Source organism: Centroberyx affinis, unplaced genomic scaffold (assembly GCF_046629955.1).
Source record: "Centroberyx affinis isolate AG114_WGS23_722 - 3 ecotype Tasmania unplaced genomic scaffold, CSIRO-AGI_Caff_v1 ptg004734l_1, whole genome shotgun sequence".
In the NCBI taxonomy this organism is placed as follows: Eukaryota; Metazoa; Chordata; class Actinopteri; order Beryciformes; family Berycidae; genus Centroberyx; species Centroberyx affinis.
The window spans coordinates 26,993-46,143 of NW_027282291.1; the positions used below are offsets into that span (position 1 = coordinate 26,993).

Here is a 19,151-nt window from a genome sequence, read left to right on the forward strand (position 1 = left end):
GCTCTTAATGTTCACTTTTTCTATTAGTCATTCATTATGAGAGACAGAGTTTCCTCACAATTGTTTGTCTTCTCTTCATGCTCATCTCCCCACTGCTGATTATCATATTCAGTTTTTCTGCATCCTAAACCTGCTCTTCCAGTCAGCATCTTGACAGTGTGGGAATATTGTAATAAATGCAAAGCTCAGTGTTATGTTAACTTGACATGTGTCATAAAGTGCACAAATAACGTATGCTCTTGGCAAGATGTAAAGCTCAACGCCCTAGTAAATTATACCCAAATCAGTTTGAAATTCTTTTGTTCTGTCATGACACGATGGCACTAAGATCCAGACTTGTTTAAGCTGTAGGCAAATTGCGTATATCTGCATTTAAAGGTTCCTCCACCCCTTGACACAGGCAAGTTTGTTGTTTTTTGAAAGCAGTTCCTGGTGTGTGATATTTTAAATTGTAGTCACTGTGCTCATACCACAGCTTCCAGGCCTTCCAGGTTCAGAGCTCCAGACTCAGTGAAAATACCATACATAGTTTTATAAATATGATACTTTACTGTTCCCTGTGGGGGAGTTTATCCCTTTCCTCCTATAGAGTCACACAATGCTGGGCTTCGGAAACAACTTGATGATACCTGCAGTACAGAGAGATCTTATCAACTCTCAGCTGTAAGGAAACTTAACTCTTGTAGAACACGTATTTTCTCTCATTTCATTGTTGAAACCTGAGTTAAACTGAGTTTTGGGAACAACAGAAAAGGAGACTTGGCCTCCGAGGGTGGCAAGACTGCTGCAGGGAATGGCAGCATGAGCAGAACCAGGAAAGAAATCAAGAGGAAATACAGTCGTGGACACTGGAAAGCATGATTACAGCCTATACAGGAATTTACTTTGTCGGTTTTATTTAACTCATGGCAAGATGTTCAAATGGGGAAGAGAGAAGTTATACACATCAAATCTTCTGCTGTCAAAATACTCTTTTGAAAGTTGCCACATGCTCAACATTCTTCTAGGTACTAATGCTTGATTACTCTCAAAGGAAATATATCCGTCAACACTCCCCCTCCTCCCCCACACCCACCCACACACACACACACACACACACACACACACACAATACATTAATGAACAAACAAATCTGTGTCAGCTGGACCACTCAATGTTCCAAGTCTCCATGTATGTACAACTTTCAAATTACATCTCATATAGAGGATAGGAGCAACGTATATTGCTACAACATTATTTCATGCATAGACAGTATTTCTGATCTGTAGTAAGCCTAAGTACAGGCATCACCAACAGCATAGTCCAGTTCATAATTGTGTGATTGAAAACATATAGAGCATGACCACTGACAAGAACAAAATGGCATGCATTTGCAAACACAGTCCTATTCATGATATTGAAAATAATGAGCACATGAAAACATGACAATAGATTAATAGTAACATCAGTTAGGGAATTAGACCACTGAAGGCCTTGAGACAGAGTTTACTGTTTTGCTTTGCTCATTGTGCCTCATCCCTGCCTTCTACTGTCCTGAAAATAAAAAAACAAAACAGGAATAAGAATCATATTGTATCTATACTTTTACTGCACCTGTAAACTCAGTCCAGTCAGACTGTGGGTCACATTGCTCTTTCAGCCACTAAGGAGTCAAGAGCTGGCTGTTAGACTTGACATTTTGGTCTGTGTCAGGCACAGTCAGTAACAATGTATGATATGATATGTGATATTATTATATGATATGTTATGATGATAAGATGCATGAGGATGATAATGACGATGGTTACGGTGATGATTTGTCTTATGCCACTTGTTTGAAACTCGAAAACTGTGTTGGCCTTTAATTGTGCCTACATCTTTCCAAGTATGCATGTGTGTGGGTGTGGGTGTGGGTGTGTGTGTGTGCGTGTATAATTACTGTAATTACTTAATATTCTTTGTTTGCATTCTCCTTACCTGAACTTGTTCTTGTACAGCACTTGAAACTCCATAAATAAAGTTGACTTGACTTGACTTGACTTGGCGCACTGAGGAATGACAGGTTGTTGTGCTTGTCAATCAAAGTTTTTTATTAATCTTGTTTTTAATACTTGCTGCGGAACTAGTTGCCGATTGGGAAAAATAGTCGAAATTTGAACTTGAAACAATAGACCAAACAGACTACAGTTTGGTATGACCCATATTACCCTCAGAGCAGGATGGTGCTGGGGTGTATCGATGAAGTGTGTTGGTGTAACTCATACGAGGGGAATGCCGACTAAGTTTACGACTTTACAGTACACGGCTCTCCAACATGGCCGTCTGGCGCTTGGGTTTCAAAGAAACAAAATGAGCAGGAGGGAAGCTGGCCCCGAGGCAATAACAGAAACCAAGGTGGAAAATCCAGTCCCTCTACCTTAGCCACTGCTTGTGAGTGCATGTAAGTGAGATGACTCATTTATTATGCAGGTATACTGCAGATTCTATCAACTGTTCATTGGAAACATTTTCTTTACTGCCTGTAAAGAGACTTGAGACACCAATGGCAGGTGGTTAACCAGACAAACATACAAAGTTCAAAAGTTACAAAGAGGAACAGACAGTAGTGCTTACAGTATGTTTGCAGGGGTTTTAGTACTAAATACTAAATAAAGAAAATTATCATAAGAGGCATTAAGACGCTGCAAACCACAACCGGGTCAACCATGCGAGGATTTCCTCTGAGGGAAAGGAATGCATACGGAGACAGAGAGAGACAGATCCTTTTTACTCTCTCTGGGTATTTCTACATAGAGTAAAACGCAGTCTTTATGAGGATGAAGTTGCGAGGCATCTCTCCTCCTCCTCCTCTTCCTCTGTCTCTTCGTCCCTGGCCTGGGGAACAGAGGTCAGCAGCAGTGTGTCGGCGTGGACTTCTTCGTCATCCGACTGGATCACAGGTGTGTCGGCTCCGCCCCCACTTGTGTCAGTGGAACCCGATGAAGTAGAGGACATGCGAGACTTTGACCCCCCGTGCTCTTCGCTTTGCCGTTTTAAAGGCACACGCTCCCGGTAGACGACCTCTGCATCCTCATCCTCCTCGTCTTCGTCCTCGTCTTCTCCCTCTGTCAAGAGTAAGAGAGTAGAAGGAAGCAATTAGTGCGTGTCCATTCCTGTTCTGTCTTTAACACTTATTTGATTAGGCTGTAGCAATATCATTAAGGCATCAATACACAAATCTGGGGATTTTGTAGTGGTGAGAACTTGAAAATCTACTGATGAATGGCCAAAACCGCAACTGTCAATCACTCTCCTTTGGTTTTTATTGGTAACAGTTAGTCATCGTGGCTCCAAATTGATGCATGTAGTGAGTGAATCACGTATTTGTCTTATAGAAAACTTGATAGTCACTAATTACCGACACCAGTGCTGGACCATTCAGTGTTTGTGAGGAAAGTGAAATCTGGTTATGTAATGGCAAAGTGCTAAGTTTATGCACTGTTACTATCAAAGTTGTTTGTAAGTAGATATCTATCTTCTTATGCTATATGTGGTTTTCCATTAGGTAGAACACCTAAAGTAAAATACAGAAATCACAAGTATGTGGTTTCAATAATTGTTTTTACCAATCATTTTTTATAAAAGCTGGTTTCAAGCAGTGGCACATATTCCCAGCAGACCCCAAAAGACCCACAGTTCTTACCATTCTGACCCAAACTGTCATACAATGTCTAACCAATGTGAAAAACTGCCTAAAATGTACCTGTAGGCTGTGTGTGTGTCATATGATTCATATAAAAACTATGACTGTAACATTCTGAAACTAGTGATACATTTTGAGGCACGTGTCAAAATCATTTTGAGCCTGCTTTTGTGAACTCAGGTGAAACATGACTGGAAGAGAGACGTGGAACTCAGTGTACCTGGCAGCGGGGATGCCAGCGCTCCCTCGTCTGCTCCCGAGCCCGAGTTGAGGAAGACGTCAAGGGCTTCCTGGTCTGAGATGTCCATCAGGTCCATCTGCTCCAGCATGTCCACGTTCACCTCCATAGATGAGATGCTACCCATAGGGGCTGCATGTACAGTAGAGCATAGAATAAAGCATAAATACACACAGTGCAGCACCACTATTTGCGGTTCACATCAAAAAGCTATTGCATTCAAATGTTGCCTGTGCTTTTGGCCATCATGGTGCATACATTAAACTATGATGTGTAGACCAAATCTGATTTATGGTGCCCTCTTCTGAGTCACTGTCACCCTATTACTAGTTTACTAAAAAGGCTGTAACAATTAAACACACGCTAGGAATGTATTTTGAGCCTATAAATGGTTTGTTAACAGAGTAAAACGGACCTTGAAATAAAGTGGGATCTGAAACCTCCAAAGAAATTTTTGCCCATCAGCAAGTTCTAACCTTTAAAACCCCACACCCACTTTTCACTCACTTCACTCTAGCTTGAAGCTTTAATCTCCTCAGATGAGCAGGCTTTATGGATAACTGGCAGCTATGCATGACCATTTATGGGTATAGAGTCACTCACGTTTCCTGGAGTCGATTTGCAGGTGAGCAGAGGACAGGTACACGTCGACATCGTGCTGGAAGACCTCTTCAAAAAAGCGTTGTCTCTCTCTCAGCTTCAGCTGCTGGGCACAGTCATTGTCCAGCACCCTCTGAGAGTTGTCTGTCTCCGCTGACCAACAAAACAAGACACATACAAATAAACATACAAAAAAAAATCCACCTTAACAAGCCATTTAGTCTAGTATTGAGTCTTAAAATGATTTTTTTTCTTAAAACAATTGACAAAATATCCCAGTAGGAAGTTTTTTCCCCAATGCAAATCAACTTGTTTAAATAATTTTCTTGAATCAAGTTGCTTTTTCTTGATAGTAGTGTAGTGACTCTTGTTCCTAGAAAATCTATCAACAAGTTAAATTACACTGGAAATAATAGTAATTATGGCACTTTTTCCCTTGGTTAAAGAAAAAGGAAGATTTTAAGACTCAATATGAGACTAAATGAGACTCTTACATGGGCCTCATCGGTAAAACTTGTCAGTATCACCATCCTTGAGTATCACCATTACAAACTGTGTGTGCCATGGACACATTTTCTCAGATCACACATATTCTTGATAGAAGTCATAATTGTTGTGAAGTCATGTGTAACAAGCCCAGTCAACTCCCACAGTTAGCTGTAGGCCTATATGGTTGCTGAAATTCCCCAAGTTCACTTAAGGGAAAGCAAATAGACACATGAATTACTCATTCAAGTCATTCAGTTCTGCCAAGAAAAATAGATATAACAAACAGCAGTAAACCTCAACAACTGAAACTTCATGAAAAGAAAAATCTGCAAATGGGGTTAGATGATCTCACTTGGTTCCTTTTTTTTTACGTAAGTGTCTTATTCTGCTCTTTAGGATTATTCACTTTAAGACTGAGATATTGACATTTTTGCAGTGTGTTTACGGGCTGGCAGTCGTTCCATATAGTACAAATTCTTGGGCTATACTTCAGGTTAAAGTAGCCTAATTGTAACTGTTACATTTCCTTCGGCCATAGTATCCAAGCTATGAGATATCGAATCCATGGGACAGCACTGCATAGGAGCATCAGAGCAACCTATTACATCGGATTTAGGGTTTCTACATGGCTGCAGGTCTGGTATATCAGAAGACAATCTTTTACTCAGTTTTAACCGTCAGACCCGCTTGATTTCTATTTAGAATTTGAGAACAATCATCAAATCAATCAAACATTATAAAATGCAGGTCAAACCATTCTCAACTCTTAATGTCAGCACCATAAAACACACAGTAGAGTGTACAGTGCGTTTAACCCAAATCACACCCAAATCTCATTCAAGGTATGCACATATAGGGTAGACAGATTAAAGAGCCACATATGCATAGTGCACATTGTCTAAACCTGAGGCCTTGGTTGTCCTTTAACAGGAATCTACACTGGATCATCACCAGTACACTTCTCAGACCAACAGAGGGCGAAAACCAACCACTTGAAACCACACAGAGAGTGTGATTCAAATGTTTATGATCCTGGGGTTTTGTGGTTATCAGGGAAACAAGCCAAGAAGGTAAGTTATGTTAATACATTTTGTACTACATCATCAAACATCAAATGATAGAAGAAATGTGCATGAAATGAGTAGGGAGGTGGTGACAATCAGACAGAGAGAGATGGGGGTGGAGGGGTGGACGAAGGGGGGTCAGGGAAGTTAAGGAAGATGAGAGCATCTTTCCCCAGGCCCACCTCCAGCACTGACCTCTGCCAAGCTAACCAGCTGTGGTTGTGTAACTGTGTTATGTCCTCCTCAGCACACACTGCGCTCTCCCACTGGGCTCCATGAGCTGACACTCTGACTCATGTCACCGCTGTTTTTTTATGGTTGTACTGTATGTGTGTATCTGTGTGTACGACTACGTAAGTGTGAGGATGTGTGCGTATACCAGTGTGTGCTTATGAATCCATGCTTGTGTGTGTGTGTGTGTGTGTGTGTGTGTGTGTGTGGATATATGTGTCACATAAATTACCTGACACAAAAAGTAATGTCACCCATTGATTCAAAGAGATGGAGCCAGCGTACACAGGAACAAGATTCACTTGACACATCTGTACACAGACCTCTTGAACTCTTGTTTTTTTTTTTTTTTCGTTCTTTTTGAAAACAAACAAGGCAGCACATCCTCCCCATCAGACAGCTCAGGCTCCCTATAGACTCAGCTTGTGTAAAGTCTGTCAGTCACTCCTCCTTCACGGCCCAGGAGGCGTCTGTGTCCACTGTCACGCACCCTGACAGCCCTTGATTCTGTCATTCAAGCAGTCTCTGGAGCCGGGAAACCGCTCTCTGCTTCACAGTCTCTTCAGCTGATGATTCACCGGTTGTTAAAAGTAACTGGGAGCACATTCAGTGACATAAAACCTCCAATAAAGACCGGGTCTCAATAGCTGGAGAGTGTTGTGTGTTTGCATAAATAAACGTCGGTAAAAAAAAATTGCAGAATTACCAGAAAGGAGTCTAAGTTCATGCAATATTCATAGCCTAAAATCTGCTAAAGTGCTAAAATATCCGAAAATATATTACTATAGTTGCATATAGTGGAACGCGCTGACATGTTTATCTCGTTGCCATGGATACAGCTACACAAACACAACTCTACTGCACAGATCGCTATACACTATCCTGTTTGTTAATCACCAGATAGTTCTCTGTACTACTAGTACTACTACTGTAGTAGTAGTAGTACTAGTAGTAGTAATAGTTCTAGTAGTAGTGGTAGAAGTAGTAGTAATAGCAGTAGTTGCTGATATCAGTTGCCTATAGCAGTAATATTTTAGGCTATAGGACTAAAGCACAGTTCCTTATAGAATAGCGGTCACTTTTAGGCATACCAGGTACTATAGACCTGCCAAAAAATATCGGAAGTTTTATGGTAGTCTACTATACACTGCAAGGGATAGTGGCATGCTTATTAGGAAGGTTGTTGAGTGTCCATGACCATCCCAGCATGCTGTCCCAGTCACTGGTTGCGTCAGCAGTGGGCACACAGAAGCCTGGGATGCATAGGGGAGTTACAGCAATGAAGAGCCGTCTGATGATGATGGTGATGATGATGAAACTACACAGCTTATGTAAACCTCAGCTTTGCCCTCTGGCCTCAGCCACCGAATCCATGGGTCTCTCCCTCCTTTAAGTCCCCCCTCTCTCTTTCTCTCTCATTCTCTAGAATTCAAATTCCACTACTCAAGTCGAGAGGGCCAATAGACACAGGCAGCCCACGCACGGGCTCAGCTGCATGTCTCCATCTGTCTGTTCCCACGTAGGAGAACAACATGTACACTCACCGAGCACTTTATTAGGAACACCTTACTAATACTGGGTAGGTATCAGCTTTCAGCTCAGTGTCATCCGGCTACCAAAGTGACATCTGCCTCAAGGTTCGACGTGTTGCATTCTGAGATGCTTTTCTGCTCACCACAGTTGTAAAGAGGTTATCTGAGTTACTGAAGCCTTTCTGTCAGCTCCAACCAGTCTAGCCATTCTCCTCTGACCTCTCTCATCAACAAGGTGTTTCCGTCTGCAGAACCGCCGCTCACTGGATGTTTTTTGTTTTTCGCACCATTCTGTATAACCTCTAGAGACTGTTGTGCGTGAAAATCCCAGGAGATCAGCAGTTTCAGAAATACTCAAAGCAGCCCGTCTGGCACCAACAGCCATGCAACGGTCAAAGATCACTGAGATCAAATTTTTTCCCCATTCTGATGCTTGATGTGAACATTATCTGAAGCTGCTGACCTGTATCTGCATGATCTTATGCATTGCACTGCTGCCACATGATTGTCTGAATGGATAATTACATGAATAAGCAAGTGTACAAGTGTTCCTAATAAAGTGCTCGGTGAGTGTATGTAGAAGGCTGACTCATCCTGATAACCTCTGTGTTTTCTACCATCCTGCTGTAGAAGACGTGTAGGAGGTCTCCATGCAAAGAGGCTAAGGTTATGTTACTACCATGCTCTGTTTGAGGCACAGATGGTGTTCATGGCCTCCAGGGGGAATCCCTAGCTCTTGACAGGGGTTACTAACCGCCAACGGTTCTTATATTGTTGTTTGGTACATCAAGTACAGTGTTTTTCTCTATCACATATGCATTGTGTTTGTTATCTAAGCTCAAAAGTTATTTGAACTTAACTTCTTACATAAGTTGACTTCCTCATACAAGGTCCCACAGAGCTAAACCACAGAAAGAAAAAAAAACATCTTGAGAAAATGAGCGATCATTGCATAATGATTAGGGGCGAGAATGCCTGCTGACTTCCAGTGAATGGGTGACTGATGTCTCCACATTCTGTTCAAAACTAGTTCATGCAAGGGCTATTAAGCTTGAGGCGTAATGGGTGGGCTAATAGTTGAACTCACCAGCATATAATGTTTCAACTCATTGTCATTCATCAGCTGCATGGTGGTAAACGACAGGCCCAGACAGTCACACAAAGACTGCTGTACATAGACTGTCCTGGGTGTTAAACACTAGAAGGCTACCCAGTCCAATCTAACTATGTTGCTGCTTTAGCCTAATCTAGGGTTGGAAATAGAGGTCACATGAAAAGGATTTAGGTAGGTCAAGGAACAGAGAACAGATGTGGTGGCTTACTGTTGCTTTGTTAGAGAAATGTTGGCTTGGTGATAATAAAAGACATAGCAGATAAAAAAGGGAGGGGGGGGGGGGAATTAAAGATCAAAATAGGGGAGAAAAATTTTGAAAGGGGGATGAGAGGAGGCAGAAAAAGGGAGGATATGTCTACAGTCCCTGCAGCATTCATGCCTAGAAATATGTCACGTACCTCTCTGACATGAAGCCGTCTTATGCAACAGTTCACAATATGCCGCTAACAACTGTGCTTACAAAATACTGCCAGTAGCAGAAAGTATGCAGAAGGTCTGTGAAGCTTTGAAGGAAAACTATACAGGGGAAATACACAACAGTTTCCACCAGGGTGATTTATTGAACTGGTTATTGATAAAAAGGCGTTTAAAAGCAATACCATTTCTGCAATCAAATAAGCTAATTGAGGATGTGTGATCATAACCACCTTAGTGCAACCCATTGTTCAGGTTGAAGTGTATTTTTTTTCCAATTTAATTACAAATCTATTAGTAGCTTCACACACAGAACTTAAAATAAATTCAGTAAGATAATAATGTTATATTCAATTTAGATGATTTTAAAAAGAAAATAAGACAGTGCATGTGAAATGGGAACTTGTTACAAGATTGAAATGCATTAAAATGATGTATATTTTAAGGTTAAAGTCTTTAAAGAACTTTTCTGGTGCATTATTACACAATCACTTGCTATCTAGGCTAAAGACTAAGGCATTACTGTAACAACTATTGATGAAATTAGATTCAATTTATGAAAAATAGGATTCTTAGAGTTTATAAAACATTTAGGATACTTAGAGCTTGTAAAGATATTTAGAATAAACTGAGAAGAGATGAAAATGACTCAAACATTCATTTGGCCAATATTCTCCCTGGGAGCTTTTTGCCTCTGGTCAGGGGAATCTTTCTCATCAGGTTAGGCAAGATGCCCCTTCTAGACAAAACATGAAAAACACTGTAACTCACAGAATTTTCTTAGAGATACATGCTCTTCATATTATGTGTAGGGTAATACTAATATCAAATCGAATCTACAAAGTGTGACTCTACGAAGGAAAAATCCTTAAGAGCGGCTTTTTCTCTTGCCCTGCCCTGTACACAGTTATGCAGTAGCATCAGTCAGCAACACTGTTACTGTAACCAAGCCATGATGTATTTTGGTGCAGTGTCAGCAGCCTTAGACATATATCAGGGCAAAATACAGCACCAGCAGATTTGAAGTCTGGTACCGAGGCTTGTCTGCACACGACTCACTGTACAGCCAACACTGAATACTCTGTTCAGTGACTGAAATCACACACCCTGAACTCACTAGCTGTCTCTCAAGAAAGGCAACAACTACTCCTTTGAATTGAATCCATTGTATGGATAGACTTTGAAGATAGAACTTCACTGTGGGTGGAGAAAGACACACAGCTGTTTGATTTCTTCGTAGACCAGTTAAGTTATCCTGTGTTTATGTCCGCTTGATCTGACCAGATGACTTCTGACATTCCATGACACTCGTGATACGCAACAGGGTTCATGCCTCCTACCCTGCAATCCCTGCCTCATCTAGTCCCACACTGCACCGTAATTACCTAGAGCTTGCTCTTATGTAATGCTGGCGCAATCCTTCAACAGCAGACCCTACACTATTAGACCCCTACAATGCAGCGTGACTGTGCAGCTTAATGATATGTGATTGCGTGTTTGTGTGCGTGTACAGTGTGTGTGTGTGTGTGTTGTGTTTGCGAGTGAAAAAGGAAGGAAGAAAGAAATTAAGAAAGAAAGAAAGAACTGTCAGTGTAAGAAAAGAGACAGTGGTGTTATGCAACCTGAGCCTGTGACTTACTGTGCATTATGCCTGGTGTGACTGTAGTGTCAGAGATTTGAGGGAAAGGCTTTACCAGGTCTGATTGCCTCTGCTAAGGTTTACTCAAACAGATAAATACAAGGCTGCAGTCATGTCATGCATTTTTTGTGTATTTGCTGTATGTTGAGGCAAACACACAAGGGCAAGAAATCATCTCACTGGCTGTATTGAAAAAAAAAAAAGCTTTCTTTCTTGTTTCCTTTGCTTTCCTTTCATTTTTTGTTTGCCTTCCTTTGTGCTTTGTCCTCTTTGTAGTACACATTTGCTCAGCCATCCTGATTGCTTCTCCTGCCGCCTTTTCTTGGTCTTGCATTGCCATTTATGTTCACTCGTATTGTTCAGCACGCTCTCGCTTTCTGCACACTGTGCTCTGATCCATGCTGATCAGATTATCAGTGGGATGTCCAGGAACCTACCAGCCCCAGCATGTGGAGGGGGGATGGGGGTGGGTGGGGGGTAGGTGGTGGATGGGGGTGGGGGGTTGGGGGTGTGAGGCCAGAGGTGACCGGAGAAGCTGAAGCACATGATTACCTTTCATCCAGTGGCTATTCATCCATGGTCTGATCCCTCCTCTACTCTCTCTTTTCTCCATCTTTCCTATCCACAGTCACTGCTTGTCTTTTTATTCCCCAGCCCATACATGTAAGACAAATTACATGTCAGTGTCTCGGGTTGTTTTTTTTGCAGCACACGCTGTGCATTTGTTTCTCTCTGCCTCACTCCGTTTTAACTCCCTTATCAGCATCTTTTTTTGGGGAGACGTGGGCAGTAGAGAGCATTCCAAGTGAAGAAAACATCCGACCGTAAATACACGCTCCATTAGCCCTGCCATGTCATTGTGATGATGCAGCATTACTGTAGATCTAGAGTCTGGGGGAACTGCATAGGAGGCAGAGAACAAATGTTCCTATTGAAACAGACTGTCACATGGTGTACCATTCAATCCCCTTGTGGCAAGTGGCAAGAAATCCCATGATCATCTTTCCTTTTGTAACAGAGTGAGTGGGTGTGTGTTTGTGTGCGTGTGTGAGACAGAGAGAGAGAGAGACAGAGAGAGAGAGGGAGAGAGAGAGAGAGAGTTAGACAGACGGAGAAGAAAAAGCGAGTAGAATGTATGGCCAGTCAATCACTCTGACAGTTAACAGCCCATTCACCCCCGCCCTCCTCCCTTTCACCCTCCTTTCCTGCAGCTCCTAATTCCCCCTGGGGGCCAATGATAGTGTCGCCCAGCTCTCAGAAGTCTGCAGCCACATCATCTTTAGGTATTACTGCTATTATTTACCGAACCAATCCCTCTCCTGTTCTCGCCTCTCAGCCACAGCAGTCCATCCAGCATAAATCATTCATGAGTGAGATCACTGCACCACAACAGCTACACACACACACACACACACACACACACACACACACACACACGTACACTCACACACACACACACACACACCTCCATAAACACAAAACCATATATTATCACACACAGCAGAGTATGAATACAGTAGAGCCTCACTGGTCAGTTGTAATCCCACCGCCGCCATCATCATCACATTTCACGCTGCAGAGCCTCCCACCTGAAGCCAATAGGAAAGAATACTATACATCACAGGGGTGTGGAGCCAGAAACGGATGATGTAAACAGACATGGGATCAACCGCTCCTTTCTCTTATGATTCTGTCCACCCCTCTCTGTCTGGGTGTCTACATGCGTTTCATCTGTTCGCTGTCATCTTCAAGTCCCTATGATCCCTAGCTGTGCTTGGCTCTCTCTGGCCACCCGCTCTCTAGAACGAAGGCGGAGAGAGGTAAAGTCTCTGACCGGATTCTGTATTCCCAGGGCCATTCCCATTCCCATTCCCAAAGCCATTAAGGCACTCCAGTCTGGGCTAAATGCATAGATGACCTCCAGCCTTGCCCACTGCTGCCTATTAAAGTCGATCAAAACAGGCCTTTCAGTAGCCAGGTCTCCACAGAGCTCACACATACTGCTACCTCTAAACACATTGACATACTGATAGTTGCACACACACATACACACAAACACTAACATATTCTCATATATTAATGTGCTGTTGTGAGTACTATAGACTGTTCTCTTGACACACTACTAAACTAAACTAAACTAATCTACTACTAAATAACTACTAAAACCCATACATATTATTTCTCAGCTGCACGTGAGGTCAGCTGCTCAATTAGAAAGCCAGCCAGTGTTCCTCTGGCAGGCAGGTACCAGTTAACATGTCCATCCTGTGACTAAGTAAAGACCTTCCTCTTAGCTCAGTGAGACAGTGAGACAGTAGTAATAAGTGGTAGTTATCCCTTCACTCTGTGTAATTAGACCACATCTGCGTGCACAGTGTCACACCACCATCAGTGATGTCAGGCTAATGTGGTTAATAAGAGATAACCTGTTTATGTTATTGCTTTGAGTTTGGTGGGTTGGTAATAAAGAAGATATGTACTATAGTTGCTTATGAGGTTTGGTTCACCAATGGATCAATTAGTAAAAAGATAAACTGAACATTTCTATTTTCATGTTTTCCACTGACCAAGGGATAAACTAATCCTTGGGGGATAGTTTTCTGCAACATAGTCTGCACAAAATTGTTATGTAACTGCTATGCATGGCTATATGTTCAAGAACATCCACCCAAAACCAGACTGTTATCTGATACTGATGCCAAAATCAGACAGGCCTTATGAAGAGGTGAAATATGATGGTCCAAGTGCCTGAGAGATGAGTCATGATATATGTAGTGCTGATTCAGTACAGAACCAGGTTTTTAATCCCTTCTGCACAATCTTGTACTGAAACTTTATTGCCCAGGACATGCAGTAGTAGTCCATTAAAACTTGCGGTGACTTCTGTAGAACATTGTTGTCCTCTTAAAGTCAATGCGAGTCAATTACTGCTCAGAACTGAGAGAAAAGTAAGCAAAGTGTTACAGTAAAACACAGTAATTTACTGTACAGTAAGAAAGTTACAGTGCAATTTGTTGACTGCTGAATATCACTTTGTTCTCAACTTCATATTCATATCAACTCATTACAGAGACAGAGAAAGGGATTGGCACATCATACACTGTGTGTTACTTACATGCCAGACGTTTGTTGTGGTTGGTTGACCCAGTAGACGACATGATCCAATCGCTGTGGGACCGGCGGTAGAGTGTTAGTGTTCAGATGAGTATGTAGATTTGTCTCTTCCCCTCCTGTCAGGGCTCCAGGACAGGACGCTGGCGTGTAGCGGCTGGTCATCTAATCATTGCATCTCTGGACTTTGGCACCAAGAATATCTAAGATAGCACCTTCACTCTACCCCTTTATCTCCCTCCCCTCTTCCCCTTCTCTTTCCTCTACTCTGTTCTGCCTTTTTTTCTGCATCCGCTGCCTCCCTCCCCTTCACTGACTGGCTTTGTTGTTCTCTCTAGGTTTCCCTCTTGCTGCTTAACACTTTCATCTCAGGCTGCCTCTCTCTCTGACACACACACACACACAGACTCACTCTCGCTCTCTCAGTCAGACAGGCTCAGTGGGGTTGTAGGGAGCTGTGCAGCTTAGGGACGGAGGGAGAGTGATAGTAGGCTATGGCAGTGTGGCCTGTACCAACTGGACACGACGAGGGGGGCAGCCAGCAATAGGATCAGGTTGGATCAGGAGGAGAGTAGGCTTTTTACATAATGTGCAGGAATATACCAGGATCAAATCCCTCCCCGCTCTGCCATCCCTGCTTTGTTGTAGCTGTCTGAGATGAAAGATCATGGGATGAAAGCCGTGGAATTGGAGCAGTGATGGGACAAGCGGTGGATTGATAAACCATCACAGGTTGTCTCATCATAACAGGGAGAACCCAGCAGTTTGTAGGCTGACCTCCTTCTGCACTGCTGCAAAAACTAATTCATTAGCTCTTTCATTCATATATATATGTGTGTGTGTGTATATATATATATAATTATTTATATATATATATATTATTATTTTAAATTTTTTTTGCTTGGTTGTTTGTTTTTAATTGACAACAGTATTTCTGACAGAAAGTCCCTTACTTCTATCCCTGAGACAGATAGCCACTTCAACCCCAAATCCTATTCATAGTATTGCATCACTGAGTAGTTTTGCATAACTTTTTAGTATAGTTAAATTCACTGCTGAACGCGCACACACACACACACACACACACCTACACACCTACACACACACACACACACACACACACACACACACACACACACACACACACACACACACACACACACACACAGTCTCTGCAGGGGGTTAATAAGCACTTAGCATCAGGGATCAGGGATTCTTGCAGGTCCTGACTCCCCCTTTCCATAATAAGAGGCCTCTAACAGGCAATTACATCACAGATCAGCTGGAGGAGGATGCTCCAATCTAACCACTAATGTCTTGGAAAGCTCACTGCAGGCTACCTAGGAGTTGAAGAAGTATAGTCCTAATAAGATATGATACATAGCCTAGTCTCACCCCATCCTGATGCTGTGATGATCTGAGCTGAGCGATGCTATTTATATTCTCCCAGCAGTACAATTTCACAGGCCACCCTTAGACATCTGATTTGCATTAGATGTAATATCTGTATTTAGAGTAGATCTGCATGCTTCACAAGACAGAACATGGCGCTGTATAGCAAGACATGAAGTTTTGATGGTCGACATAAGCTCACTCAGATGTTGAAATTGAACTGTAAACAAAAATGCCCTTTGTGAATGTCCGTGTCATTACATATACTGAAGTAAAGGACTCATCCATAACTGTGAATTACATTAGTTCTCAAGTGTTCCTTACCGTGAGCTAAATCATAATCTCATTTGTGAGTGTAGTTCGCCATCCGCTGGTGAAGATTGTGTATAACATGGTAGCTCAAACTAAAGGAGCACCTGCTGTGCCGAGTTTACAAGCACATTGATTAGAATGTAAGAGAAAATCTTTCAAACAGCAAGAATTTTACCACTTAAAAATCCAATGAGTTATTTCTGCAACAAATAAGCACAAAAGGGTGTTTGCCACCTACATAAGCAAAATGAAATAAACAAGAATCATTTAGGAAAATCTTTTTTTTTTGTTTTTTGTTATTGTTCTCTTGACCACCATTGTTGGGTTACATGTTACTTTTGTTTAGCTGTTTCTTGGGGAAATACAATCATCATCATCATCTCAGTAACTGCCAGAGGTTTCAGATACTCACAAGTTGAATTCATTCAGGTGAAAAAAGGGGATTTCCAGTGAGGGTTAAACAGTGTTATTATGTGTGTGTGTGTGTGTGTGTGTGTGTGTGTGTGTGTGTGTGTGTGTGTGTGTGTGTGTGTGTGTGTGTGTTGCCTGTTGCTCTTTGAGCTCTATCAGTGCTGGCTTCCTCTTTGAAACTGTGTTGTCTCAATTTTCTGCAGCATATTCTCTGATGTGGCTTGTGAGTCATGCTGTGGTAAATACACACACACACACACATACACACACACACATATATGCATGCGCGCACACACACATCAGACACACACACACAGACACACACACACACACACACACACTACTCATGGTCACTACAGCATTCCCTTTGCCTTCACATTACACTTAGGTTGAGCAATACACCACATGCCTGCTGTGATAAGCTGGTGGATATTCACAGTGAATAACACATCTAAGCTGCAGGAACAGACAAAAGTTGTAAAGATCAAAAAAGTTAAAAAAAAAAAAAAAAAAAAAAAAAAAAAAAAAAAATCCACAGCACATCCTCACGGCTGCACCAGACAGTAAAGTCAAAGCCCTCTAACTTTACTAAAATATATCACAATATGCTGTATGGGGGTATTCTGGGGGTCACCATGGCAACAGACATCCAAGTGCCACATCGCGCCACATGCACACACACACATACACCTGCCTGCCTGCATTCCAACTTCTGCCTCTGAGCCTCACTGTTAGAATGTACCTAGATGCCGTTTGTCTGTTTGCTAAAACTAGCGGGACTGCGAGGCGACGATAACAATGCCTTTTTTCCCACAAAGGGGAGAGCACAGCGCCGTCAAGGTGTTAATTAGCCGTTGTTAGGCTAGAAGGCTGCTTGGATTGTGTTTGCCTCAGTTGTGAGACGCACAGCGTATTCTGTGTGAAAGAGAGCTTTGTGTGGCCAGACTTTGTAAAGAATGCGACATAGTGACAGACAGCTTCTTTGAAAGCAGTAATGCCTTTTAAACACAACTGCTGTATTCAATACTGTATGTGTCCTTGTCTGTGGGGAATCTGAGAGTCGGATTTATATCCACCTGTATCCACCTTTAAATCCACCTGAGTCGGATTTATATCCACCTGCCGAAATAACTTTCTAAAGTCACCAAGCTCAGTACTCTGGAACATTCATCTTGTGTTTCAGTCGCCTTTTATCCCTCTGCAGGTATGGATGTTACATGTAATCTGCAGCCCAGTCAGTAAAGTGTGAAAGTCGATGGAGTGAAGGCTCTTTGATTCTGTCATGCTTCTCTGAGGAGAAGCTGGGACAGCGTGCGCCGGGAAGGATTACTTTTGGGGTAACATGACAGTTGTGATGTCAGTTTTGCAAGTGTGCGCAGTGTTTTTCAGTGTCTAAATGAGACCTAGTGACTCATGTGGAGAGAACAGGCTGCCTAGACCGGCTGACTGACAGTATCGGTTTGACTCGTCAGGCTGTGCCCTGCCACTGATATGCAGCAGTGAACTTGGTATTCTTGTGGATATCAGTCATTGCCAAAGAAAAAATTGCACCGCACAGTGAGATGGTTTGGGTGACCTGCAAATGTAAAGGCCTACATGTCATTTTCTGTTGCTTGTCTGTGCAAATTTGCACATTGTGTGTCAGCCTGTCATAGATTTTCTAAGTCAACACAACGACCGCAATATATACATAGTAGGGGACTTCTACAAAGGCTCCAATATAGAGCACAGTGATTAAAGCAGTGCTGAATGTTGCCATGAAGCATGTTACATATATTGTTGGATATATTTTATAGCCTCTTGTGAAAAGTAGGAAAATGAGTTACAAGGAAGTATTGTAAGAAGATGATAAAAAAGGTTTCATATGATAAACAATATGCCACGCTTTTCAAATAGATCTATTATTTATGTCTCAGTTTGTCTCCCTGGGGTCTGTGTGTGTAATGGCTCATGTTTGGAAATAAAATTGCATTTGGATGTTTTTTATGAGAGTACATGTGTGTGTGCTTATGCGTGTGAATGTACGTGTGTGCATGCGTGTGTGTGAATGTATGCATGAGTATGTGAGTCACGCACCACTATCCAGCCCCCTGGGCTTCGAGTTCTGACGCCCATCTTTCAGCTCCTCTACTGAACACTGAACCCAGTGAACCTTCTGCTGTTTACACTCTCCCCCTCCTCCTGCTCACTCTGTCTCTATCTATCGCTCTCACACACTCTCACGCTCATCTATTCTCCCTCCATCTCTCTTGCTTTCTCTCTCCATCTCCCTCCAGCTCCCTACAGTACATCTCTCTCATTCTCACGCACTCTCGCTCTCTTGTGTTTTAAATCTTTTCTTTTTTTTTTCTCCCTCTCCTCCCTCTCCCTTCCTAACTGTGCCTCTCTGTATCTACCTCTGCAGATCAAGACTTATTCAGACTCACTCAGACAGTTTTCTAGCACTCTATAGGGTTCAGACAGAAACTCAGGGTCTCGCTGTGTTAGGGCTTTTCTTTCAGTATTTAGATGTGTGGCCAGACGGGGGGGGGGGGGGGGGGGGGGGGGAGGCAGAGATGAAAATGGATAGAGAGGATGTTGATGCTTTTCACCGATTCAAGCAGCTGAATGCCGTTCTTATACCTGATACTGAGGCGAAGAGGGACACAGCTCAAGATATTCCTCTTCCTCTTCCTCCTGATTACATTATCATCGCCCCCATCCTCCTAAGTATCACCCTCATTCTCATCCTCCTCTTCATCCTTGCCCTCTTCCCCCTCTCCCTCCACATCCTCATTTATTTATTTATTTCCTTTATTTTACCAGGTAGGTTATTGAGAGCACATTCTCTTTTACAATAACGACCTACCAACAAGACACAGAGGCACACACAAAATAGCAGCAATACAGATAAACAAATATAAACAGAGTTAAAACATTAGTAAAGACGGGCACAAACACAGC

The 19,151-nt window shown here is 42.4% G+C and overlaps 1 protein-coding gene across 1 annotated transcript; it reads right to left on the minus strand.

Annotated features, from left to right (window-relative positions):
* Positions 1–2,100: 2,100 nt before the first annotated feature.
* Positions 2,101–14,140, minus strand: LOC139665915 (dysbindin-like). Its single transcript, XM_071544960.1, has 4 exons — positions 14,098–14,140; positions 4,503–4,652; positions 3,882–4,031; positions 2,101–3,083 (listed from the first exon to the last, which is right to left on the minus strand). The coding sequence occupies exons 1-4, from the start codon at positions 14,138–14,140 to the stop codon at positions 2,788–2,790; spliced, it is 639 nt and encodes a 212-aa protein (XP_071401061.1). The 3' UTR covers positions 2,101–2,787.
* Positions 14,141–19,151: the final 5,011 nt, after the last annotated feature.

Bases quoted from the DNA above. Each gene is read 5' to 3' on its own strand.
- LOC139665915 (XM_071544960.1), bottom strand. From the start codon at position 14,140: ATGTCGTCTACTGGGTCAACCAACCACAACAAACGTCTGGCAT. The intron at 4,653-14,097 runs GTAAGTAACACA...TTTGTTGGTCAG, and splicing joins CCACAACAAACGTCTGGCAT to CGGAGACAGACAACTCTCAG. The intron at 3,084-3,881 runs GTACACTGAGTT...TACTCTTGACAG, and splicing joins GCTGGCATCCCCGCTGCCAG to AGGGAGAAGACGAGGACGAA.